Source organism: Silene latifolia, chromosome 1 (genome assembly GCF_048544455.1).
Source record: "Silene latifolia isolate original U9 population chromosome 1, ASM4854445v1, whole genome shotgun sequence".
Classification (NCBI taxonomy): Eukaryota; Viridiplantae; Streptophyta; class Magnoliopsida; order Caryophyllales; family Caryophyllaceae; genus Silene; species Silene latifolia.
Window position 1 is genome coordinate 33,601,338 of NC_133526.1, and position 26,669 is coordinate 33,628,006.

General features: G+C 36.4%; 1 protein-coding gene, 1 long non-coding RNA gene and 1 other non-coding gene across 3 annotated transcripts; 2 read left to right on the top strand and 1 right to left on the bottom strand.

The window, feature by feature from the left end:
• Positions 1–1,311: 1,311 nt before the first annotated feature.
• Positions 1,312–1,418, bottom strand: LOC141621994 (small nucleolar RNA R71). The gene has a single exon (XR_012532818.1). It is a non-coding gene; the product is annotated as a small nucleolar RNA R71 (small nucleolar RNA).
• An 11,000-nt stretch (positions 1,419–12,418) lies between these two features.
• Positions 12,419–23,029, top strand: LOC141602777 (cysteine-tryptophan domain-containing zinc finger protein 3). Its single transcript, XM_074422856.1, has 11 exons — positions 12,419–13,061; positions 14,743–14,815; positions 14,910–15,040; positions 15,190–15,564; positions 15,653–16,788; positions 17,412–17,800; positions 17,889–19,234; positions 19,329–19,486; positions 20,298–20,458; positions 21,513–21,673; positions 22,346–23,029. The coding sequence occupies exons 1-11, from the start codon at positions 12,882–12,884 to the stop codon at positions 22,547–22,549; spliced, it is 4,314 nt and encodes a 1,437-aa protein (XP_074278957.1). The 5' UTR covers positions 12,419–12,881; the 3' UTR covers positions 22,550–23,029.
• Positions 23,030–23,230: 201 nt separating this feature from the next.
• LOC141602793 (uncharacterized) lies at positions 23,231–24,241 on the top strand. The gene is made up of 2 exons (XR_012524707.1): positions 23,231–23,376; positions 23,564–24,241. It is a non-coding gene; the product is annotated as an uncharacterized LOC141602793 (long non-coding RNA).
• The last annotated feature ends 2,428 nt before the right edge of the window (positions 24,242–26,669 follow it).

Genomic DNA, 26,669 nt, shown 5'->3' on the forward strand with positions numbered 1-26,669 from the left:
GGTTATAGAAGTGTTTATCGATGAGTTTTAATGAAAGTTAGGACATCTCTTTGATGCATTCGGTCCGTCTTGGTGCTCATGCTATTGGGTAGTCTTTATGCTTTATTTGTAGCTAGTTCATCTCGATCAAGTGACAACTTATTAAGGAGCTTAAGGTGACTAAGAAATTAGTCTTAAACCCTTGACCACCATTATTACCCTTTTCTTGTTAGACCTTGTTTCTCCCCCTAATTGCCCTTTGTGAACCCAAAGACCTTAGCATCCCCTTATTAATTAAAAAACAATTTCATTTAGTTTACTTTTATTTCTTATTTGCATCTTAGTTTTATATTAATCAACATCTTATTTTTATTTGGCTAAGCTAAAGACTTAAACAAACCAAGTATCTAACCTCCGCCATCTTTGTGTTCGACACCCGAATAAATACTACTTTTATTGGATTCTTTATAAATAGTTTTTGGTACCGGAAGTGACGGCAAAAACCGGTCATCAAAATGGCGCTGTTGTCGGGGATGGCGTTAGGTTATGCTTAGTTAGTTGAAGTTTCTAGCTTTAGTCTTTACTTGTTGTTTGCTTGTTTGTGTAGTTTGTGTGCTTCTTGTAGAGTGTGTGTGATTTTTGCCTTACCCTAGTGTGTAAAAGCACTAGGAGTCTTACGGTTTGTCAAGTTGTATGCCTAGGAGGAACCACCAAGCTTTGCTCTTTGACTCCGATCCCGAAAGGCTTTTTAGAGCCTTAAGGAATAGGACCATTGCAAGGGTTATAACCTCTTCTCAACCAACCATAAACCAAGCAAATTCACCCACCCAACCTCTCTTTGAAAGCACAACACAACAACAACCAAACAACACCATTGATCACCTTCTAGAAAATCCTTTCTACAATTTCCAACACCCAAATACTCCACCTCAAACACCACCCCCTCATATACCAAATCCACCACCACCAATGGCTTTACGTGACCATAACCGTCCTAACCACAGTGATGCTTGTGACCCAATTAATTTTGGCGCCTTGGCTCCCAACAACTTTGAGATGCATCCCGCCCAAGTCGGGTTGATTGAAAAAGACTTGTTTGGGGGACACATTGAAGAGGATTCTCACGCCCACTTACGAAAATTCAAGAGGAAGGTTTCTATGATGAAGAAAAATGGGGTATCCGAAGATACTTTGAGGATGATGTTGTTCCCGTTCTCCTTAACGGGTAAGGCGGACCGTTGGTTGAACATTCACCCTCCGGACACCTTCACCACATGGGATGCCTTGGCCAAAGCATTCATGGCAAAGTATTATACCTCTTCGAAGACCGCCATGCTACGAAATAAAATTCATACCTTTCAACAAGATGAGGGAGAGTCTTTGGGTGAGGCATGGGACCGGTATCAAGACCTCATTGCTAGTTGCCCTCACCATGGGATTCCGGATTGGTATGTTACCCAAACCTTCTTCCAAACTTTGTTGCCAAGAACAAAAGAAATGGTGAATGCCTCCACGGGAGGGGGATTCGACCATTTGGGTGATGAGGAGGGCACTACTCTAATCAAGAAAATGGTGGACTCCGAGGCAAACTATGGCACAAGAGTGAATGTATTGAGAAGAAGTAAGCACCCTCCCGAATTCTTAGTGAATGTGGAGACCAATGCTAAGCTTGATATGCTCACCAAAAAACTTGAAGAGTTGAGTAAGAAGAAGCAAGTGAACCAAGTAAATCAAACTACCACTTCTCATGGACCATCCATGGAGGAAGTGATGCAAAGATCAACATGTGAGTCATGTGGAGGGATGGGTCATACTTATGAAGTATGTGAAAATGACCATTACAACAACTTTGATGGGAACAATGTGCAAGAGGTGAATGCTTTCCAAACATTTAACAATTTCTCCAACCGTCCACCAAGGCCCTCATTCAACAACAACCAAGGTTCCAACCAAAACTTTATCAACCAATCTCAAGCATACCAAGATTATGGGTGTAACCAAGGGAACCAAGGTAATCAAAACTTTTACCAAGGAAACCAAGCCAACCAAGGGTTTGGTCAAGGATTCAATCAATGGAACAACAACAATGGGTTCAACCAAGGATACAACAATAATCAAAGGTACAACCAAGGGCAAAACCAAGGGTTCAATCAAGGGTAACAAGGGAACAACCAAAATTCCAACTTTAGAGATCAAGGATATGGCTTTCCTCCTCTAATTTCCAACCAACCTTTCAACCAAGAGCCACCACCTCAAGCAAGTAATACCATGGGAGATGATAAATATGACAACTTAGTGAAGGTGATAGGGGATTTGGCAAGTAATACCCAACAACAAATCAAGAATCTTGAAGCTAAAGTGGCTTCCCAAGCTCTCATGAGTTCTCAAAAACCACCGGGTGTATTTCTAAGACAAGGGCAAAATCTAAGAGACCCTATGAAGGCAAAGGAAGTTAATGTTATCATGGTTGGAGTTGAAGAGGAAAAAGAAGAGTCATTTGATTTGCCAAGTCAAGAGAGGTTATCTTACACTACTCCCTTTTCCATGGATATGGAAACATTCCAAGAAGTTGACCATGAGCCCGAAAAAGAGAGCATAGAAGACTATGTGCTTGAGCAAATAATGACAATTCATGGTACAAGCTTGGATGTTGAAGTCGACCCGGATAAGGGAGAGATGGTTATGACTACACCAACCATTATGAGTGAAGAATTTATTCTTGAAGAAATTGTGGAAGCACCAAATGTGGTGGTAGAAGTTAAGAAGAACTCGGAAGAAGAAGAGATGGTGATGATAGAAGAACACTCTTTGGCCAAGCAAGAAGAACTCATTTCTAGAAGAGTGGACATTAGTAGACATGAGCTTGATGCCTCAAGTGAAGAGTGCAATGTGGTCAAGTATAAAGAAATCCCCGTCAAACTTGATGACCCTTGGAGTTTCTCAATTCCATGTACCGTGGGTGACCAAACGGTGGATAGTGCTTTGTGTGACTTAGGGGCAAGTGTGAGTGTCATACCACTTGCCCTTGTGAAGAGGTTGAATATTTCAAGCTTAGCCCGCACTTCCATTACAATAAAGCTTGCCGACGGGACAATCAAATCTCCAAATGGGATTCTCAAGGATATCATGGTTCAAATTGGAAAGCTTTTGTTGTGTTGGACATCCCTATGGGAAGACGCTCTCGTGTCATTCTTGGTAGGCCATTCTATAGATGTCAAAGAGGGAAAATTGTCATTCAAAGTTGGGAAGGAAAAAGTTGAGTTCAAGCTACCACATGCTTCAAAGAAAACCGTGGTTCAAAACACGTTTGTCGTGGAAACTTTAGAATTCCATGAGAATGAAGATGAGAACATGGAGCTCTTAATTTCTTGTGAGCCGAAAGTTGATGATGAGCCACCGGGTAAGTTCCTTGAAGAACAAGTGAATGCTAAAGATAAGTGTGGGGAAATGAGTAAGACTTGGGAAACCAAGTTCGATTCTAGCACAAATGCCCCTCCAAATTCAAAACCAAGAATTTAAAAGAAGAAACCAAAAAGATGGAGGAAGAGATCGAAAGAAAATAGGGTATGTGACCTTAATGTTGACAAAGAGACTAAGGAAAAGTTTGAAAAAGAAATGAACCGAAAATGGCAAGAGATTCAAGATGCCATGAGTAAGTTGCATGATTTGATGATGAAGACCAAGGGTTCGTGTGTTGTTGACTCTTGTGTTGAAGGTGGAAGGTTGGTGGGATTCCGGGATATTGATCCCGGTTGAATGAAGTCTTTGAATGAAGAGGTTTGGTGGAGTTACTTAAGAACCACCGCAATGTATATATTCTCTTTCTCTTTAATTAAGTTTTTACCGCATTTTGCATTTAGTGACATGATTCAAAAAGGAGCTAATCTAAATTAGCTCTCTTTGCATTCATATAGTATAGCTTGCATCGTATTTCAATATTGCATATAGGTTAGATCATGCATTGCATGCTTATTTGAAAACCACTAAAAATTTGAAAAATCAAAAATTAACAAAAACATGTATTTCATTTCCGAATTTCCTCCACACATTTATTTCCATCGGAAATATGTAAATAAATAAGTGTGGGGAGGAAATTCCATCATTTAAAAATACAAAAACATATTATTTATTTTCAAATATTCAAAACTCCAAAAACAAGTTCTTTTATTCCTCCAACTTGCCCTCCCATGTAAATGAATAAGTGTGGGGAGGTCCTAAAAAAAAAACTTAAAAATATGTCATTTTCATTTTCAAAAACAAAAATACCAAAAATATGTTATTTTTATTTTCAAAAATTGAAAAAAAAAATTACAAAAATATGTTCCTTTCTTTTCCCTCTTCTCTCCCTAGACTTATTCCATTGGAGACTTACTCGGGGACGAGTAATGTTCAAGTGTGGGGAGGGAAATATCCACTTTGTGAATATTTGTTTATATTTGTATATACCTTTAAATTTGATAAAAATTCAAAAAATGACTAAAAATTGAAAAATTTCAAAAAAAATTACAAAAACATTGCATTGTATATATATATATGTTGTTTGTTGGCTAACCTTTGGCATAGACATCGACCATTTGAGGCAAAAAGGAGCTAGAAGTCGCTTGGTAAACTCGTTCTAATCTCTTACTCCTTTACCGTTCTTTCTTTTTATCTCTTGTATATTTGAAAGAGAATGAGATTTTGTGCCTTGGATGTTCCCTTGGGGAACTTGTGGATTGTTGGTGTTGATGTGTTACTAGGATTAGTCAAAATTGTTGCATGTTTACCTTATGTTCATTTCCATTTCTTGCTTGCATTCGTTTCACATGTATATATGTGTTGTGTTCCTTCTTGTTGCATTGAGTTTGTATATAAATTTTTGAACAAAATTTGGTCTAGGAAGGGAGCATGATACCCTCTATGATGATATTATCTAGGCCGTGTCTTTCCCCTTTTAGTGGCTTGCACCTTGTGACCTCCTTGTTAGGGTGTTTGCTTGCAAATACCCGGGAAATGAGGCTAGACCTGAAAGTTTTGACCATCGTGTGAGACCAAGACCGTAGACTAGGCCTAGATTTCGACATAGCTACTTACATGTGAGATTTAGAGCCTCCTTGGGACCGGTACATCCATACCCGGTCTCCCTTAGGTGTGAGTAGACTCCTTGCGTGGCATGTTACATCACGACGCACAAGCATGGCGTCCTTTCCTTTTTAGACCATGAGATGTTCATTTATGTGCATATTTTGAAATAATTAGTTGCATTTCATTTTTTGATCCTCACATTGCCAAATAAGCCAAATTTTTCGACCCTTTAGACTAGGTCCTATTTTGCTAACTCCTTTTGAGCTTGAACCTCTCTTTTGGCACATACAAAACTAGCTACATACCATAAACAACCTTCCCTTATCAAGAAAGTTGTTTACATGTTGTTGGTTGTATGAAGAAGGGTGTTTTGAGTCCTAGTTGATGATTTGAGTCGGAATAATTGCATTCATTTGGTTGGTTTGAATAAAGAGGTTTTGAAAAAGAAAAGAAAAGGAAATAGAAAAGGAGAAAAATGTAAAGAAAAAGAAGTAAAAATTGCACTTATACTTTGTTTGATGAGAAAAAGTCAAGCAACACTCCTTTCATCACTGGAGTAGAAAAAGGCGTTGCAAGAATAAAAGGGCACTTGATGTTTTTCCTAAGTGAGTCGGGTTTACACAATTTTTGCTTGATTTTGGCAAGCCAATTTCTTGTTAGGGTGTAGACGTTACTCATTGGTTGCAATAAGGTGATAATTTTCGTGTTTTTCCAAAGTGAGTCGGGTTTGCACAATGTTTGCATTAATTCGGGAAACCAATTTTTGTTAGGGTATAGACGTTACTCATTTGTTGTAATAAAAGTGGAAGAAATGGAATTTTGGCAACTTCTTGATGTGTACCTCCACATTTTTCCCAAAATGGTGGTCGCACCAACCCCGTTTCGTCCCGTCACCTAGCCCGTTACAACCCTTGTTTCTCTTTATGCATATTTTCCTTTTTTGCATCTCATGAATGGTCTTGTAGGAGAGGATTCCATCTTAGATTGCGGGCATGTCTCACGAGTCGAGTAGTTGAGTGATTTTGGTTACTTTTTGAACAAAAATCACCCTTTCTAAAAAGGAAATGAGAGACTAGTGAAAACCGTGAGGAAGTCGGTAGTCTAGGTCCTCTTAGTCATGGGTCAATTTGGTCGAATCTTGTGTGTGTCGTGTAAATCTTGAAGGTTAGGCTTTGCTTCCCCCTTTCCCGCCTTTGAATTTATTTCCTAGGCATTTGGTTGTCATATTGAGGTTGCTTGAGCCACCACTAGGGCATTGACACCCAGTCAAGACTATGAGACGGTATCTCCCGACCAAAACCTTTAATCTCTCAAAACAAAACGGCCGCTTAGATGAGGAAAGTGGTTTGACTTTTTTATTGATGCATGTTATGATTGATTACGTGCTTAAATGTTGGATGTGTCTAGATTTTCCGCAAGTCCCCACTTGCCTTGCATCGGAATGCATACCTCATTGTGTCTCGGTGTGAGTTGAAGGGACGGAGAAGGCCCGTTAATTGCCTTTTATCGGATATTAGTAGTTTAGATAGTACTTGTATATTAAGGGTCTCGATTTAGTTTTAATGAGCTTACTCGAGGACGAGTAAAGTTTAAGTGTGGGGAGATTTGATAAATAGCATTTTAGTCGTATTTTACCCATACTTTTACTCTTATTCAACTCGATTTTGTGTGTGTTAAATGTTTAAATAGCTCATTTAATTACTAATTTATAATAATTCGTCGTATTAGTTAAATTTAATAATTAGTCGGTTTTATATAATATTAGTATTATTAGTATTAATTTATTAATATATTATTTTAATGTATAGGCGAGACGGGAAAGCAAGGCGGAATAAAGACGGAGAATGGTGATGCAAGCAAGTTGAAACGGGTCAAAGTGCAAAATAAATCAAATGAAACCAAAATGAAAGTCAATTGTTGACTTTGACAAACCCCTCCATTTACCAACACCACTCATCATCAACAACAGCATCAACCCGTCTTCACCTCCTTCATCATCACTCGTCCATTCGTCCATCAATTATACACCAGCAGCGACCTCAAACAACAGCAGCAACCCGACATTTACTCACCTCCTTCACCAGTTATCACCATTCATTCATCCTTCATCTTCACCATCTTCATTTATCACCTCACCTGCTCTCACCCTGCCTCTCGCACCAAGACTCGAACCTCATCACCATTCACCTTTGAAAACCAGCTGCTCACCTCCCCTGCATCTCGCCTGAACGAAAACCAGCGGCTCAACTCCCCTGCAAATCCATACTTCAACCTCGTCCGTGCACCATCATCACAACTCACTCACCAACAACCTGTCATCACCGTTCATCATTTCTCCATTCACCACGATTCACCACCGGCATCAATAACAACAATCACCTTCATCACCATTTTCGAAACCCGACACCTGCAAACCACCCTCATCTTCCTTTGCCTCCATCACCATCCTCTACCTACACCACCACGACAAACAAAACCACCACCAGTTTCCATCACCATTGCTGTCCAATTCAACCCGCCATCTCAATCCCCCAATCCCAGCAGCAACCCCTTTCGCACCATCTCCATGAGCATCCTCTAGTTCAATCCTTGAACTCGGAATCGAGACCGAGTTGAGTGGAAACAATTGAAGCACCAGTCTTTCCTAGCCGACCCGCCGTCTGCCGCCTCACCGGCTCCCAACCCGCAACAAATCTCTACTATGGATCTCAGCCGGCCTACAGGCAGACGATCCCCTCATCGGCTCTAAATCCTATCAAATTTCACCTCAAAGTTACAGCGGGTTTTGTGCCGATTCACAGTCGGCGGCCGGCGAGCCGGGTGGCACCCCTTTTTGGAAATTTCAGATCTCGTTTTTCCCTTTTTTGTTTCTCCTTTTTGTTTTGTTTTGAACGACATTCCCCTTCCCCCTTATTTTATTTGAGTCGTGTGTTTTGTATTTGTGGGGTGAGTGAGTGTATTATTAGATTATTAATATTAATATTAATATTATTATTATTAGAATATTAGTTGTATTATTAATTAGACTTGTATAAAAAGGAGACTTTGGAGACACTATCAATTAGACCATAAATTAGAATAGAAATTAGACTACATTTTAGACTAGAAAATGAGATTAGTTCATTCTCCCCTCTAAATATCTTTGAACCCTAGAAATTATTTTCCTCCCTTCAATTTTCCTAGACTCAAGTTGTAATCTTTATTAAAAATTAATGTAATTGCTCTTTAATTTATCCAAGTTCTTCATTTCTCATTAGTATACAATTAGTCAATTGGGTTGTATTTGGGAGACTAGAAGAAATTCATTCTTCCATTATTGTCCAAGCTTGTTCCTTTCTTCTTTGTTGGTACAATTCTCATCTTTTGTTTACATTTACTTCATTAGTTTACATTTCTTATGTTGTTTAATCATTATTCATCTAAAGTAGTAATCTTTATCATGTTTACAATGTTTACTTGTGTTTTGTTGCAATTTATTGTTGAATTCTCACCCATGAACATGTGTGAGTAGTCTAATCTAGGGTCTAGGGGGAATTTGGGTAATTAAGGGGATGAATTTGGGTTGAACCTTTTGAATTGGGTGATTATGTGGTTTCTACTCTTAATGCATTTGAAGTGTTTGTAGAAATGACTCAATGAAAATTGGACATTACCTTAACATGTTTGGCTTACCTTGGTGCATTGTGCTATTAGATGGTTATAGAAGTGTTTATCGATGAGTTTTAATGAAAGTTAGGACATCTCTTTGATGCATTCGGTCCATCTTGGTGCTCATGCTATTGGGTAGTCTTTATGCTTTATTTGGTTATAGAAGTGTTTATCGATGAGTTTTAATGAAAGTTAGGACATCTCTTTGATGCATTCGGTCCATCTTGGTGCTCATGCTATTGGGTAGTCTTTATGCTTTATTTGTAGCTAGTTCATCTCGATCAAGTGACAACTTATTAAGGAGCTTAAGGTGACTAAGAAATTAGTCTTAAACCCTTGACCACCATTATTACCCTTTTCTTGTTAGACCTTGTTTCTCCCCCTAATTGCCCTTTGTGAACCCAGGCCAAAGACCTTAGCCTCCCCTTATTAATTAAAAAACAATTTCATTTAGTTTAATTTTATTTCTTATTTGCATCTTAGTTTTATATTAATCAACATCTTATTTTTATTTGGCTAAACTAAAGACTTAAACAAACCAAGTATCTAACCCCCGCCATCTTTGTGTTCGACACCCGAATAAATACTACTTTTATTGGGTTCTTTATAAATAGTTTTTGGTACCGGAAGTGACGGCAAAAACCGGTCATCAGCTATTAATTTTATTGGAATTCAGTATGGATTTGATTTTACGAGAAATATATAAAGAGAAAAACACTCTCTTAATTGTAGATACTCAAGGTAAACTTATGCTATCGGAGATCTAACATTTTCTCTAAAGACACTAAATATAGATAATTATGATCCCGTTGCTTTACGTAACACCATTTAGTTTTACGTAGTTGTTATAGGTTACAATAATTTGCAAAACTCATAAAGGCATGTCTCAGTTATTAAGGGCAGTTCATTTCATTTGGTGAGCTACACTATATTTATGGAGATAATTATTGTATTTAGTTAAAACTAACCAGTGATATATATCTATAACAATAATGGAAAAACTAATTACACACTCTTACTATATTACTTGATGTTTCATAACTAAAATGATAATTACTAAATGACAAAACTTCTATGTTGAAAGCCCTAATACTTCATTGATGATCAACTACACTGATCACGAACTTTTTTTTCCAATGATTTTAAAATTGAACTTCTTTTATCAACTATAAAATATATTTATACAGATGATCTTAATAAAAGCCCCGTGCATCGCACGAGCTTTTCAACTAGTAAATAGAGTGAGTTAAAAGCCACTATACATATTATAGGTTTTATAGTCATTACACAACCACAAATTCCCATATTTTAATTATATTTTTAATTTATTTTGTGGTATTATTAAATTAGATAATTGATTACCGAGGAACTCAAGAGGTGAATTAAATAGGAAAAAATGTTAATGAAAATTATGAGTGTTAAGTAATATAAAGAGTTTTAATCAATTTATTAACATATTATATTACAAAAATTAATTAAATAGTAAAAACTTTTAATTAATTTGGTGGGTGTTAAGTATATGAAGAGTTTTAATCAATTTATTACCATGTGTTTAATTAAAAAATTAATTAAATAGGAAAAATGTTAATAAAAATGGTGGGTGTTAAGTAATATGAAGAGTCTTAATTAAATTATTAACATGTTCTATTATAAAAATTTCAATTAAAATGTCAATTTTAATTATAAATTATGAAATTTATTAACATGTTTTGTTACAAAAATTTAATTAAAATGTCAATATTAGTTATAAATTATAAAATTTTGATGTAAATTTGTAAAGGTTACAAAATTTTTGGAAAACAATATATTTAATGTACAAAATAAATTTACGAATAATGATAATATCCTTCAATATTATAAATAAGTGAATTAAATTAATTTATAGATAAATAAATTAAATTAATGTCATGTAATAATAAATTGATAATCCATGTCACATTAATTCGCCATGTCACATTAAAAATAAGAGACGTCACATTTAAATATGCCACGTCACATTAAAATTTGCCATGTCATAGTATTTTAGGTACCCTTTTAATTAGATTTTATAGATTTAGAACTTAATGACTTTATAGGTTAAACTAGGTGATAATTGTCGACATTGTGGCCTTATATGAGGTACACTCATAGGCAAAACTGCCAAGACGATGTCTAGCCATTGAGACATGAGAGACACTTGTTAACATGTTTCGTAACAACTCTCCTTAATAAAACATTCAACTCACTACGAATAGAAAAATTAAGGTTATTTTTTCTTATCTTGATACAAGAAGAGGATTTGAACCTACAATAAGTGGCTATAATATATCATCTATAGTATTTTTCGTCTTGATTACTAAACTAAATCCTCTTTAATTTTGAAAGCATGAACAATAATAGCATTTAAAAAACCTCTACTAGTGTTCAGCAAGATGACCCCTACATTTGAGAGCAAAATAACTATTTTCCCCTTAAAATGAAGCACTCTCTTATATTTTGTTATTTATGTCTTCTCCAAAAGATAAAATGAAGAGAAGCTCGCTAGAAGTTCTCGAGGAAGAACAAGAAAAGCCAAGTCACCATTTAAATTAGGCGTATATATTGAAAATGTGATTGGTGAAATTTATTATTCAGTTACTTTTCCGAAACTTCTTTGGTATATGAAAAATCAGTGAAATTTTTGTTGACATTCCTTCTTTTAGTTGAATCAAGGCAATTTAATGGAAAAGAATATGCTACTTTAGTATGTGATCCTTTTTTCTTTGAGTTACATCAACCATTTTTACCGATTTTTTTTTTTAAATTTTCAACGAGATAATCTATCGGCACAAAGAAATAGTGTAATTTTATTTATATGGTAGTGTTTTTAATTAAAATTTTTAATGTATCACATTTTCTTTTCTTTGTAATATAGTATTTTATAATGATAAAAATGTGTTAGTATATAATAAAAATATGTTATGACTTATAACTCTGACTTTATAATCCCGTATTTTATAACTTAACACGAATTACTACATTGTTTATTCTTGAATATGCAATTATTTATACAATTTAAAGAGACGAAAATGACGGAAATAATTAAGTTAAAAACTACTCGACTAAATATAATTCTCATTACTCTTATTATTATATTATCTTTTTTTTATTATAAATTATTAGTTAAAATAAAACTACTCCGTAGGTTAAGCTAATTCATAATAAATTTAATCCAAGTTAGTAACCATAGTTAACTTAATAATTATGTAGTAATCTTACCTTTTGTTATTCATTACTAGTAATTTGTATTTTTATGGCAAACAGGTCACTCGGGCCGGGTTTGTGTCAGTCAATTCGAGACAGGTCATTTTCAGGTTTGTAAGAATTCAGGTCACATCGGCTATAGTCTGATCATTTTGGGTTCGAGTTATTTCCGAGTTTATTATTATCAAGTTGTTTAAGGACGACTGTTAGTTTACAATAATAAACATTTGAGTCGGGTTAAATTCCTTCGGATCAGTTCAAATTTCGGGTTATGCTTGAGTCCTCAGTTCGAATATTGAGTCGGGTTATTCTGGTCGGGTTATTCAAACATACATATATGATGACTTAGAAAGTCATGCTTGATGCTCCTAGCGAGTAGAGTGATATTTTGAAAATTTTCTTTACATCTATAACCAAAACTAAAAAAATACTCAATAACACACTGATTTATTAATTTTATATCAATAGACTAAATAAAATAATGCTCAATTAATTTCCTCGGACATTTAGAAGAAACTAGGGGTAGAAAATAGGAAAATAAACCATAACATTAAAAGAAAAAAAAATAAAAATAAAAGAAAAAACGCGGCTGCTTTACACCAAAAACCATAGTTCTGTTGTTCATCAGCTAATCAAATTATACAAATTCCGACTTTGATACAAGATCGTAGTTTTACGATCCCAAACCTATTAATAAGTTTTTCATTTACCCACCAAATTCCCTGCACAAAAAATTTACCTTTCTTCTTTATAATTACTTCAATTAATTTAATTAATTTTTACAATTAAGGTTTTGATCTTGATCCAATTGGTTAAATAATTGGTGTGTTTTAATTGGATTTTCGTGTTCTGAAATGGGTAGGAAACAGTTTTGGAGTTTGTTGTTGAAATTGTGAGTTGTAATTAATTTTGTGGAATAATCAGAAACGTTTCGAAACGTTTCTGAAGTTTTTGTTTTGTTTTTGAAGATGATTTCTATGGGAAGTAGAGAAGGAAGAAATAGGATGGAGCAAGGATTTAGTAGTTATAGTAATAGAAGAGATATTGTTATGGATGATGATGTTGATGTTGAACTTGAAGAAGGTGAAGCTTGTTCTTACCAGGATGATGATCCTGCCATTGACCCTGATGTTGCCCTTTCTTACATTGTATGCCCTCTTTAATTCTAATTTACTCGAACTCGAACTTGATTCAATTTGTTATTGTTGTGTGCTACTCATATGTTTTGAGCTGATGTTTTGCAATCTGATTGCTTTAGCTCATTGATGGTGGTGTTTTAGAACATGAATTATATAATAGTCTGAAATTTTTTGCCTTTTGAGCTTGTGTATGCATTTTGCCATTGTGGTTTCGCGAAAACTGTCTATTAATGAGTTTCAGTATTGTTTAGCTAGAGTTGGTAAGTTGGGGTTTTTGTTATGGGTGATTAAGCTTCTGTTATCCGTGGCTGACCTTGTGTGTTATTGAGATGTATAGCAGTATAGGATGATGACTGCTTAGTTGAGAGTTAGTGGTGTAGTCTATTGAAGTGAGTCCAATTGGTAACTTTGTGGACAATGTCGGGTATTTGTTGGGGAGTACACTTTAGGATTAGTTATGTGTCGTTGGAAAAGGCTTGGGTGCTTGCAAGATATTTGATGGGAATTGTGTTAAGATTGGGTAGAATTATGAGTTTCAGGTTCATTATTGATCGAGTCTGATATTTTCTAGTTTATACTTGGTGTTTTGAAACATTAGGAGGTTTGTGTGCATCTTGTAAAAACCCACTAAGAGATAAGCGGAGAACTTTAGTGGCAATGATTAAGGATCTCTCAGATGCTGATAGGCAGCAAGTAGCCAGCAACAGTTTGTTCCTGTAACCTGCTAGAACAACTTAGAAATCAGTGGATGGAAGTTACTTGATCTCAATAGTGAACCTAAGTGCACATCATCAGGGGAAACCTTACAAGTGTTTGAATAATTAGAAATCATGAGCTAATTATACATACGAAACTTGATAACTCACTGGGTTAGGGGGGCTGTACTTGAACATGTTTGGCTGGGCTGCATGGGTTCAAGACTTGGTAGGCACAATTGTAGTTAACTGTTGTTTGGTATGTTATCTAAGACTTATCTAGATTGTCTGGTACTACATCTAACATTTTAGTACATTCGTGATCGTCTCCAAACTCCAATTTACTTGGTCTAATTGACCTTCTACGGCTTCTAGTACTTGTACTTCTTTTCATTATGAAGTGGCACTGTTTAGTAAAATTGTTGACATAATTTTACTCTATGCCTTTAACACAAAGGTAAGACTGCATACATGTGACCTCCGACTCCGCTATTTGCGAGAGCCCTTGAGGCTATGGAGTAATGTTGTTATTGTTGTTGTTGGTTGTGGTAGTGGTGTTGTCGTTGTACACTGCCTAGATGCTGAAGCCTTTATAGTTTTGGAGTAGCTTGAAGGTTGAGGTTGAAGCTCTAGAGACTCGATCAATGTTATGTTACTTTGAGAGTTCATTTCAAATATGTGTCACATGCAAAGACACTCTTGACTTTTGGACACTTCATTTAAGGGAACAACATCACGAAATTGGCTTGCTGTCACTTCAACATTGTCTCACATCTGACATAAGGAACCAAGTTGAAGTAACATAAGATTAATGTTTAGTATCTTAATAATGCTTTTTTCCAGTATTTGAGATGGTTGTTTTTCACCTTGAGCAATGCATGTCTGCATCTCCATTTTCATAATGGTTTGTTTCTGTGTAATATGACATATCAAAAACTGTTCAGCTAATTGGTATTAAACTATTATTGATGACCTAATTTAAGCCTTGTTTCTAGGGCGAGAAACTGCAAAATGTTCTTGGACATTTTCAGAAAGATTTTGAAGGCCTGGTGTCAGCTGAGAGTTTGGGTAATTCCACATATTGTATACGCACCTTAATTTGAAAGACTGTTTGGTGTTTGTCATCATTGTGTGATGATTTGTGATCTCCCCTATACTACAGGGCCAAAAAATGGAGAGTATGGTACATTTTTGCCCGCTTATCGCCGATCTCCGATTGGTTCTCATCCTAAAAGTCCGCCAAGAGTTCAAAACCGTCATACTAGCCAACCTTCAAGTACTTTGCCTGCAGAGGTACTTTTGTTATAACTTCTTTATATGTCATTTATATTTACAGCATCTTTTCCTACACAAAGTGTACCGCTTACGTAACTTATATGGAAGTAAAAAAAATTATAATATCTGTTCAGACTTCTTATTTATCAAAGCAACATTTATTTCAGGGTCGTAATCATAATTCTTCAGCGACAGCCAATGTCTCTCATTTTACAAAACGTGGACCGGCTTCTGCACATCCTGCCTCATCCACTGCTTCTGACCCCATCCCTCAAAATGAGCGATGCGTACAAATTCCAAAGTCACAAGCTATTCAAGAGGAGCTTGTTCCCAAATCTGAGAATCGTGATCAAAGAACACTGAAAGTTCGAATTAAAGTTGGGTCAGAAAACTTGTCAGTGAAGAAAAATACTGCAATCTACAGTGGTCTTGGACTTGATGGCTCTCCTTCACCATCCTTTGATGACAGCCTGAAGGAAAGTCAAGGGCTATCTCGTAGGCAAGAGGGTGATTCTGTTGAATCTCCCACTCAAATTCTCCATGTATGTTCATTCTTTGTTTCCTTCATCTTTCACTATCTTCTAGTGCTTTGTCCTTATGATATTTCATCTCTTTCATGTATTGGAGTAGATGATGACATCCTTTCCATTGTTCGGAGGTTGTGTTTTGTCTCCGCTGATGGACAACCTACTTAAGTTAAGTGAAAAGCCAAAACATCTGCTGGATATTCCTGCAAGACCTTCCTCAAAGGTCAATCAACGTCTATTATATCGTGTCAAAGATAACCAAACGGTATCAGGGGAGACCACCATGACTTTTGTAGATAAAGAAAGCCTACGTCTGCAAAATAAGGGAGTGAACAATGACAAACAAGTTGGTTTTGACTTTCCTTTGAGGGATTCTGACGTCGATGTTGTGTCCTGTGAGGAGCTTATTTCTAATGCTTTGAAACTTCCTCTTTTATCTGATTCATACGGTAACAAGGAGGATGTTTGCTCTGACGGAGCAAAAAGCTCCGCTAAGAGGCCAAATGGGGTGGTTAAAGAAGGAAAAGTAATAGATCCCAATGAAACAGTGACTGACTTAAAATGTTCAACTGAATTTAAAGATCTTGGGAAGCCAAATGGAGTGGCCCAATTAAAAGAAATGTCGTCATCTCGAGGTAGGAAAAAGACAAAAAAAGATCGAGTTCGTGATTCTGCTGCAGCTGCGAATGTGGTGGTTGAAAGTGGTAAAGATGGGACCCAGGAACTGACTGGCAGGAAGAATTCCGATACCAAGTCTCCTGCACGTAAAATTGAACCAGAAAGTTTTTCTCTGGAAAAGGATATGAAGAAAATGAAAGATAAATATTCAGATTTCTTTGGGAATTTGAGTGATAATGAAGGTGAAACAATTAACTCCCCAGATGGGCTTTCTAAAGAGAGGTTGAAGACGTCTGAGCTAGTGGAGAAAGCTACATTAACATATGAGAACATTTCAAGGGAGAAGACACGATCTGTTCAGACTCCTGAGGATATAACTCCTGAAGCGAAAAACTCCAGCAAATCACGTAGAGAAATTGTTTCTCAAACACCTCTCAGTGGGGCATCCCATAATGCTTCTGTGCCAGAGAACAGAAGACCCACATCTGACCAAGCTTTTATTGGAGGTGATTCAGATGTATGGGTTGAATGTGACGAATGTAAAAAGTGGCGGCTTCTTCCACCTGGCTCCAAAGAAGATGAGCTTCCTGATACGTGGCTCTGCAGCTTTCAAACCTGGCTGTAAGTTCAGTTTCTATATATTATGTTTGCTTCCTCATTTTGACACGCGCTTGCAACTTTCACAAATAGCAAGTTTGGACATTTCAATTACATCCATGACTTGCACAATGTAGCATGTGCCATGATATTAAAATGCAGTTTGGGCCACTGTAAGGCTATGAATTATTGGTATTGGGATGTCGTGGATGTATTGTAATATACTAACATCTAGTAGCATATATGGCTGTAATTTCGAAAGTGTTAATCTTCGTTTGTAAATTCGAGCTGTTTGTCTATGTTTATAGCCTATTTTCTCTCTTATTACATTCTTTTCATAAAGACATACACCATTTGCAAATATAAATGTTCCCTAATATTTGTTCCCTTCGTAAGGGACAGTATAGCTTACGTCACGGCCATATCGATATAGCAACAACAATATTTTGAATATTTGGTGATAGGGCCAAAATATGATTTCATTTTTGTATAGGGTGTTACATTACAAAAAAAATCATAATGATTATGTAAGTGACTGCCTGTGCTGTAACTAAAGCATTTTTGTACCACTGCCTAGCTTTGAGCCTCAGAGTTCTATTGCTTCTCTCTTTCACGCCAAATTCTTATAAATTTTAAACATTTTTTAGGCCTAATATGAATCACTGCGGCATTAGTGAGGAAGAATGCATTAAAGTTGTTAGAGCACGTTACAACTCGCTTCCAGAGATCCCAACCAGACTGGATGTTCATCTTGATAAATTGGCAGCCGGCACAACTGCATTAGATGCATCACAACCTATTGTTTCTAATGATGGGAAACTGAAGAAAACATCCAAATCAACTTTCCGGGATAATTCAAATGGGCCTTCTAGCTCGTCAAAGAAGAAACAACAGTCAACTAAAGTCAAAAGTTCAGCAAAATCAAAGGACAACCAATTGATGAATGCACAAAAAACCAGGTCCAATGATATGTCTCTGGAGACAAATATGCGCAAAACATCTAAGCAGCTGCAACCTGATTGTCATTCTGATGGAGGTATAGTCATTTCAGCATTTTTTTACCAAGTTTTTGTTCATACTGCATTTTTATTGTCAATGATTGGTTTTGCATGGCGTCGAAATAGGTAATTTTAAGAGCCCAAATATCAAAGGCAGAAGGGGATTTGAGCAAGAGTTGCCTAAAGCATCTAAGAGAAGCAAGACACAGGTTTCGCTAAGTGGTGATAGTAACAGGGCGACTTCTCTTGTTCAAGGGAACGGGGTGTTGGATGCCAGCTTTGGGAATGCAGTAGTGGCTGAGGCAGTTGGAAAGAATCAGACGAGAAACTCAGAATTTGTTTCCTTTGGAAATTCAAAGAATGAGACAGGTGGTAAAAGTTCGAAACAAGAACTTAATGCTTTCCCAGAAGATGGTAATATTGTTCCCAAGAAAAGAAAAGGGGATAGTTTTAAGGATCCTCCGAACGCGACTCCATCATCTGGAAAAAGGATGGATGGTGATGAACATTTGAGAAGCAAACGCCACAAGGTGTCCAAGTCCGAAGGGAAGGAAGCTAGTACAAGTAAAAGAAATAGTAAAACAGACAGGAAGAATAGAAGTACTTCACAACAGATAACTGATAATAACGAGTCTCTACAAAAGGATTCCTCAAGTGCCCATGTGGCTGCCACATCAAGTTCTTCCAAAGTATCTCTCAAAGTGAAGTACAAGTTCCAGGAAATGAAAGGTTCACCAGTTGAATCAGTTTCTTCGTCTCCCTTGAGAGGTTCCATCTCCGATAAGCTTGCATCAGGAGGTAAAGGAATAGCGGGGAAAGAGTCAATTGAGCCTGGAGTTGATCATAAGTCTCTGATTAACATGCAAGACAAAAGTGGTGAAGGTGTAACACATCAAAATAGGGATAAAAATCAGACTTGTCAATTTAATATGGAAAAGAATGAGATCAAGTTGTCTGAATCTTATGTCGAAATGCCGGACAATATGGAGGTTTATGAAGAGAGAAAACACGACAGTAAAAACAGAGTTCGCGACAACTTTGAAAGCAATGTCGATAAATGTGCAGAGGTTACTACTCGAGCCCAGGAACTCACTGCTCCGGAGCGCAAAGGGCAACAGGGTAACGATGAGAAAATACCTCCAAAAAATTTTGACGCGGAAGAGCCAAAGCCCAAGGCCATTAAATCAGTGTCTATAAAAGAGAAATCTCAGTGTTTGCCACCTTCTGATGGAAAGAAGAATGAGACCTCAAATATTGTACCATCATCGCAGGGTAATAACACGACAGCATTGTGTACTGATGTTCATCCGAAAGAACCTCATCCTGGTCTGTCTAAGAATCCAGCGTCCAATGGGCACAGAGTTAAGAATAAAGAGGTCCCTAGTCCACATAAAAGAGAGTCATCAAGTCAGGCGGCAAGCAGTGCAATAAAAGAAGCCAAGAGTCTCAAACACTTGGCCGATCGACTAAAGGTTGTAGTAATAACCTCATTTCTTCCCCACCCCTTGAAAAGCAATAAGCGCCTCTTATATTAAATTTTGTGCCTTTTGTTGTCTGATGCAACAGAATGCTGATCCAAGGGAGAGTACAGGATTGTATTTCGATGCTGCACTTAAATTTCTTCATGGAGCCTCCTTGCTAGAATCTGGAAAGAACGAGAGTGCTAAACAAGGGGATATTGTTCAAGCAATGCAAATATATAGTGATACCGCAAAGCTTTGTCGGTAAGTATGCAACTCAAGGACACATTTTATTGATAACTTTTATTACTTGTAAACAAAAAATGTACGATGCAATACATAATTACAGATGATTATGTATAGTCTCCTTATGCATTTTCTTTTGTTTGTGCAATGTCTTCCTTTTATTAACTGAACGGAGGTTCTGACATCATTGAAATTTAATATGGGTTAGTTCAAATGTCATTGAAGGTCTTCTTGCAGTGCTGATTTCTTGGGTTCAGTTGAGCTTCAAGCATGTTATGCCCATTGGTGTAGTCAAATTTCATACAAAGATATAGGACTTTGTTTCAGTAAATCACTGTTAATTCTTACTAGGTTTTGCTTAAAAATTCACATATGTTATTTGTGGTTCACTATCTTATCAGCAATTCTTCGTTTGCAAAAATAATGACTTCATTATGGCAATGTCGCAATGTTGCTCATTTTTTTTTTTGTGAAATTTCAATCTATGAAAGTAGATTATCTTTCCATTTGTTCCAAAATGTTCATGATCCCTTCCTAAGCCAAACAATATTTTTTTCAATTTTTTTCAATCTCACGCTCAATTGTTTCAATGCAATCCTCGACGCAGTTTTCATTACTGGTAATCCAGAAATAGCTTATCTGTTTTATTACACACAAGGGTAAGATGATACGTTTGCCCACCTACTCTGCCATTTGCAAAAGCCCTTGAAGCACTGGCTTAATGCTGTTTCAATTGTGGTTGTTCTTGAATTGTGTCAAGATTTTTGTCTTTGTTTGTAGTACTTTCACTAATTCCTCCACCAACTCTCTTCCAAACAAAATACACCAGGTTTTGTGCCCATGAGTATGAAAAGTCTAAAGACATGGCTACAGCTGCACTTGCATACAAATGTATGGAGGTTGCATATTTGAGGGTTGTATATTCATCACACAGCATCGCAAGCAGAGATCGGTCTGAATTGCAAACTGTTCTGCAGATGGTTCCTCCAGGTAAAGAAATTTGCTGGCATATGCCAATTTTGTTGTGTACCGTATTCTTGATAACCTGCCTATCATTTCAGGCAGTGATTTCACTTATGTCTAGTTAGTAAATGATGATCATCTGACATCGTTTAGGTCAATGAAGTACTTAATATCTATTACAAGTTTACAACCATTGAGGTACCCCACAATTTGTGGGAGCCATTTAGGCACTGGGTTAGTGTTCTTCTTCTTGTTGTTGTATACATAAATTCTTCCAGACAGCTGGACAGTGGTATTGAGATACCAATTTCTCTATGCAGTAAAACCCTGAATATTTTTAGAATTTAGATGATCATGTCGTGGCACGCTTTTTTTCATATGCGATAACTATATGTAGATCCATAAATATATGGATGACAAGAATTTGGGGACGTTACACAGTGTACCCTACAGTAATATATTGTTCCAGTTGAAGACCTCCATGACTGGTGGGACTTTTACTACAGTGAATTGGTTAATCTGTCATTGTATGTGCTAATCAGTTCAAGTTATATTTAGTAAATTTGGTTGTAGGTGATGAGAATTGGTTCATTAGTGGTATTTCAGGTTGAATAAATGGATATTTAAAGATAGTAGAGTAGTAGACAAATGTTGGAAAGATTGTAGAATTAATAGGCGGCCTGCTGGATGACTTGTCTATCAATTTTCCTTGCAGTTTTAACCAAATTTTCTTATCCTCTACTTGTATTCCATCGTAATAAGTCTCACTGGGTCGCTGAGGGGAATATGTATCTCCAATCTTTTTGCTAACAATATACTTTGGCCATTTTAAGTATTGCTGGCAATACGATCATTGTTTTTTTACCATCTGGTTTAGTCTGATTCGAGCCCCTAGACACACAAACGGTAACAAGGCTCTCCCTCCTAAGTTTTAACGCTACTGCATTCCCGCGTTTTGAACTCTGAGACCTTTAGTTAGGCTAGATTTACTCTAACCAATTGATCTAAGTGCTCAGGGTTCCAGTAAGATAACTGTTTAGCAATGTGACAATCGCTTACACTGGGTCTTTTCAATATGTAGGAGAATCGCCTTCTTCTTCTGCCTCTGACATTGATAACTTGAACAATACTTCAACCGGCGACAAGGCGGCCCAAGCTAGGAGTGTTGATTCTCCTCAACTTGTTGGAAACCTTGTCATTGCTGCTAGGAATCGTCCAAACTTTTCAAGACTTCTCAGCTTTGTGAGTAATCTTTTACTTACCAGAAGTTTTAGGATCTCTTTTAGTTGAATATTTTGACAGTGGTTAAGTGGTTTTTGCTGTGAACTAATGTTGACATATTCATTTCTTAAATGCACAATTGGAGTATGTTGCCTAAACTGTTGTTGCGTTGATTTGACATAATATGTTTTTCCTCAAGTGGTTTCTGGTATATGTTTCTGATATTGGATACTTCTATTTGTTGGCACCATAGTTCTTTGTTTCGAGCACTGGTGATGACATGAAGCCAAATGGCTGTTTGATTATGGCTTGGAAAATGATATGGTTACTTTTGATAACTATGCTTCAGTTGTGCATTATAGTGGAATAAAGGAAAATGACTGACTAAATTTGTTGTGTTTTTTTGATTGACTGTGAAGAACCCCTTTATTGTATTGTTGACATTGTGGTAAGGCTACTTACATCTGACCAAACGCACCCCCTCTTGTGTTTTGAGGGAACTCTTGATGTATTGGTATAATGTATTCTCACAGTATTTGGGAACATATAATAACCCTGCAGGTTAAGAGTAAACATTCTCCTCTCCACCCCTCCCCCAATCCCCTATTTAATATGATTAATTAGCAAAACTGAAAAATTATGAACTATGAAGGGTTCTAAAGATGGAATGATCTCATATCTTATGTTTGGCAGGCTCAAGATGTAAATTCTGCAATGGAAGCTTCAAGAAAATCACATATTGCTTTTGGAGCTGCTAGTGCTAGTATGGGTCACAAAGATACCGTGGATGGTATCACTTCCATCAAGAGAGCTCTAGACTTCAACTTCCATGACGTTGAGGGACTATTGCGCTTAGTACGGCTTGCTAAGGAAGCAACAAGCCGTTTAAGTAGCTAAAGCGTTTTAATACTTCTCGTTACTCTGGGTGAATCCCCCTTGTTTCGAAGCAACTCCAAGGAAGATGAAAGAAGCTCGGATATAATCAGCTCTTCAGTATTCTCATGCCTAGGGTGCAGAGCAGAAATCTGAAACTTTGATTGGCTTCAGCTGGTGCTTCCTATGGAAAAGACTCACTGCATGCAGTGAAGACTGCTGACAGCCAAGCAATTAGTCGTCATTCCTTGTCCCTCGAAAATTTGTGAATTACTATTTGTTTATAACTTTTAAAGGTTGGAAGGAATTTCAACCTTTATGTTGGTTTAACATCTTGAAGAGGGAAGAGATTCCCAGGTCATTATAATTTGTGTTATTTCGACCCTTCACTTTAGCTGCGTGGCGTGGCGTGTCGTGTTGTGTTGTGATTGTCGACAAGACACTCCTTCCCGGCACGAACTTCAAGCCTGCATTTTTGTCCAATATCATGATTTGTTCATAAAATAGCGGCCTCTAACATGCACCCGTGTGTTACCAAGTCACAATACATAGATTCTTCTTTTTCTTTTTCTCTCCTCTTTTTTTATTTTCGTAATATTGCACATCAGCAAAGAGCAGGGACTTGAGTAATAATTTATGCACTCATTGGAACCACCGAGAGGCCCTTTCTTCACTCTCTCTCTCTTTTGTCAGTTCAAGGTAAGTATTTACTCATAATTTTTCTCATCCAGTAATGGAAATGTTTTTCATTCTATTCATGACTACTAATGTTAGTTGTGTTTTTGGCATTGCTTACCTGGTCTTTTCGCAAAAGGAGGTAGGAGATTGAGCACTTGCGCAAAGTCATCGAGGTAAGCTATTGCATTAAAGAAATTCAATACTTGTAATTGTTAGTTCGTTGAATAGTAATCCTAGTGTCCTTTGAGACATTTTATAGGGCGTTAGGAAGTCAGGTGGTCCATCGACCATCCTTGGTACTCATCAAATAAGCAATGCTAACTCTTCTTTCTTTCTTTTTTTTTTTTTTTTAACTTGCAGGTTGGGAACATTTTCCCTACACAAGGCACCAGGAATACATGTCAGCTTTTTCGTAATACAAATCGGAGTTTTTTTTTTTTTTTTTGATCAAGTTCATTCATTGTTGGGAACTTGGTGATCAGCTCTCAGCAGTAGCAGGTAAGATGACTCGTCGCTGAGCCTTAATTTGTTTATTTGGTCTGCACCATCCTGTTAGCTCGGTTTCTAGCAGAAAAGGAGCCAATGGTAAAGCTTACCAAGATTTTTGAGGGAAAGGGAGAGGGACATTTGCGTCGTTTAATCTATTAAGAAAAAAAAGAGTAAACTCTTTATCTTAACCAACTTTTGGAATCGATACTTCTAGTAATCTAGTTGTTATATTCAAGAATTTACCCCAATCCCGGCTGTAAAATTTAGCGGCTACTCACATAACAATAGAAGGTTTGACGTTTTCAAAGGTTTTTGTGGGTATGACAGCGCTTTTCGTCTGTCACCTTTGCAGTAGTGTAATTTTTTTCTAATTGTCCTAGTTCGAATGATGTCTCAATGCTGTTTATGTTACTGAGCTTGTAATTTGGACACGAGGGTACTTAATCTTTGGCAGTTAGTCTGTATATATTTGTGAATGGTTGAAAGTCAGGCGTGTATGCTGACAACACCCGATATTGTATATATACAAGGGATTGCAGAGTTTCTCTTTGAGTTATTCTTCTGCTTTTCATGTTAGCCCTTCCTCTCTATGAATCTATGATGGTTAACATGTTGTTTGTTACAATATGAGCAGGAGCTGTAAACGAGCTGCGGCGTGCTAGGTAGTTCATTGTTCAAGTTCAGCTATTAGTGGTGACTTCTATTTGTTTTGCTTCTGTTTAGAGCAACTTCTATGTGTTGCTTTTGTGTAGAAGTTATTTTATGGTTAATATCCGTTCCACTCACCAACAGCTCCGAGTTGATGAGCTCTTGATCTAGAGATTGAGAGAACCCTAGCTTGGCTTAGTAGATGGACTAGTATAGAACCCATTGTGCAACCAACTGTGAAGCCACTCATGGAGTATAGTCAAAGGTTACTCAACCTAGCACCAAAATTGATCTTGTAATTAAAGAGAAATACTCAGATACATACTATTAAATCTCGTCATGGCTCGGAGCACAAAAACCATGGCAATGCTCTGATATGTGTGATTTGCACAATATTTTTCTATCTTTTCCTAGGTCAAATTTGATGTATAATGCGCCCTTTAGAGCTATTCTGTCTCACATTTTGCTCATGTTTGTATCTTTTTGGAATCAATCAATCAATATCTATCTATATTAATAAAGGAAGCTATTTTGGAGCCATCACAGAGTCTCCAACTTTTACGAACTACCTATAATAAATCTATTCAATTTAAATTTGCAATTTTGTAATTTAAAGGATAATATTTGAATCTTACCTCAACAACAATACGTAGAACAGGTAGTTTGTATAACCAAATGATAGAGTTTGTATAATCAAATGATAGAGTTGATAGAGTTTGTATAATCAAATGATAGAGTTTGGCTATAGTACGTAGAATAGGTAGTTTTATTTAATAGAAATAAATAAACAATTTATTCCTAATAACTATACATAGTCTATATATTTGAGTAGGACACAATGTATATACTATATATAAATTCAACTCATCCTAGATTTTCCCTTCAATAACAATATTTTTGGTCTTTCCTGCTTATTAGTCTCAAGCTATACAGTTTTATATTACATATACAAGATGTTGGTTACAATGTCTTTACTAATAAATTTCTTTTGTTATAATGATAGGATGAACTATGAAGATGTCAACAACTCGAAAGGGAACGCGGAACTTGATTAATATCGATGGAAAGCACACTGCACACCACAAGTACAATGTATTAATGTGTCCTACTTCATTCATTAATATACTCTATTACAGAGTGTATAAATCTGTGATATTATTTCCCGTTGCATCTATTATTGATGAAAAGTTTTTAAAATTATGAAGAACAGAGTAATAATTAACAAACTTAGTGACGTTGCTAAGTGTGTTATTGTGAGTTAGCTAAGGCACGTTTAAATTTTGTTCTAATATGCAAATGATAGGTCATTGAAACATTTGAACGAGAACGGATTCGTAATGCGTACCACTTCTTTATTCGTGAAGTACGTACTACAACTACACGTACAATTACTTTTTTATAACTTTCCTCATGCATAGGTTCGTTGTGTTAATAAAGAGCTAAAAATTGACCTTACAAATAGCGGTCCGTTTTTCTTAAGACCATTGCTTTTGGTCTGAAATAAGACGGGTAATATGTCATTATTTTACAATAAAATGTTGTTATATTTTGATAACATGTTACCATTATTGTTCACATCATTTTCAGGGTAAAAAATGACACCTCTAGTCATAACATTTTGTAAATTAATTGGTTACATTTTCTTAAAAAATGGCAACATTTTATCCGTCTGATAAATAAGACCAAAAGTGTTCGTCTGAAACAAGAATTTGTGTACAAATAGGGATGACAGAACTGTGAAGACCTATCAGAGGAGGCGGATTAGAGGAAGAACGAGGATTGGAGATGATGAGATTTGCGTAGGGTTGGAGATGAACAAGGATTGTGTAGTAGTAGACTAAGCATTTTGTTCTGATTGGAAAAATAATGTTACAATGAAACGTAGGACAAAAGTTATTACTCCGACCGGTTATTTGTTTGTAAGTTCGTCTAAATAGAGGTTGTTTACATAAAGGTTGCTTAAAACGGATATATTAATAACAATAACATAATCCACTAGAATGAAATGATATTATTAAAAGATCTCTTTTACAAAGTCTATTTATAAGGTCGTCTTATATGGGAATTTGTATACATCCATATAGTAATATATCAGTTTAATTTTCTATTGTACATATTAACTATGAAACAATAAGAGCACAAATACTATTCTACAACAACTTTATAAGTTATCGAGCTCTCACACAAAGTCGTATTGAGCTATAATTTTGTTATATACAACCGGTTGTATAATACATTAACTGCAATTAGAATCATAAAGCAGGGCCAAAATACTCCGAAAATCCAACATATTTTGCTTTTTTAGATGATAAGAAGAAATCTTAATGCA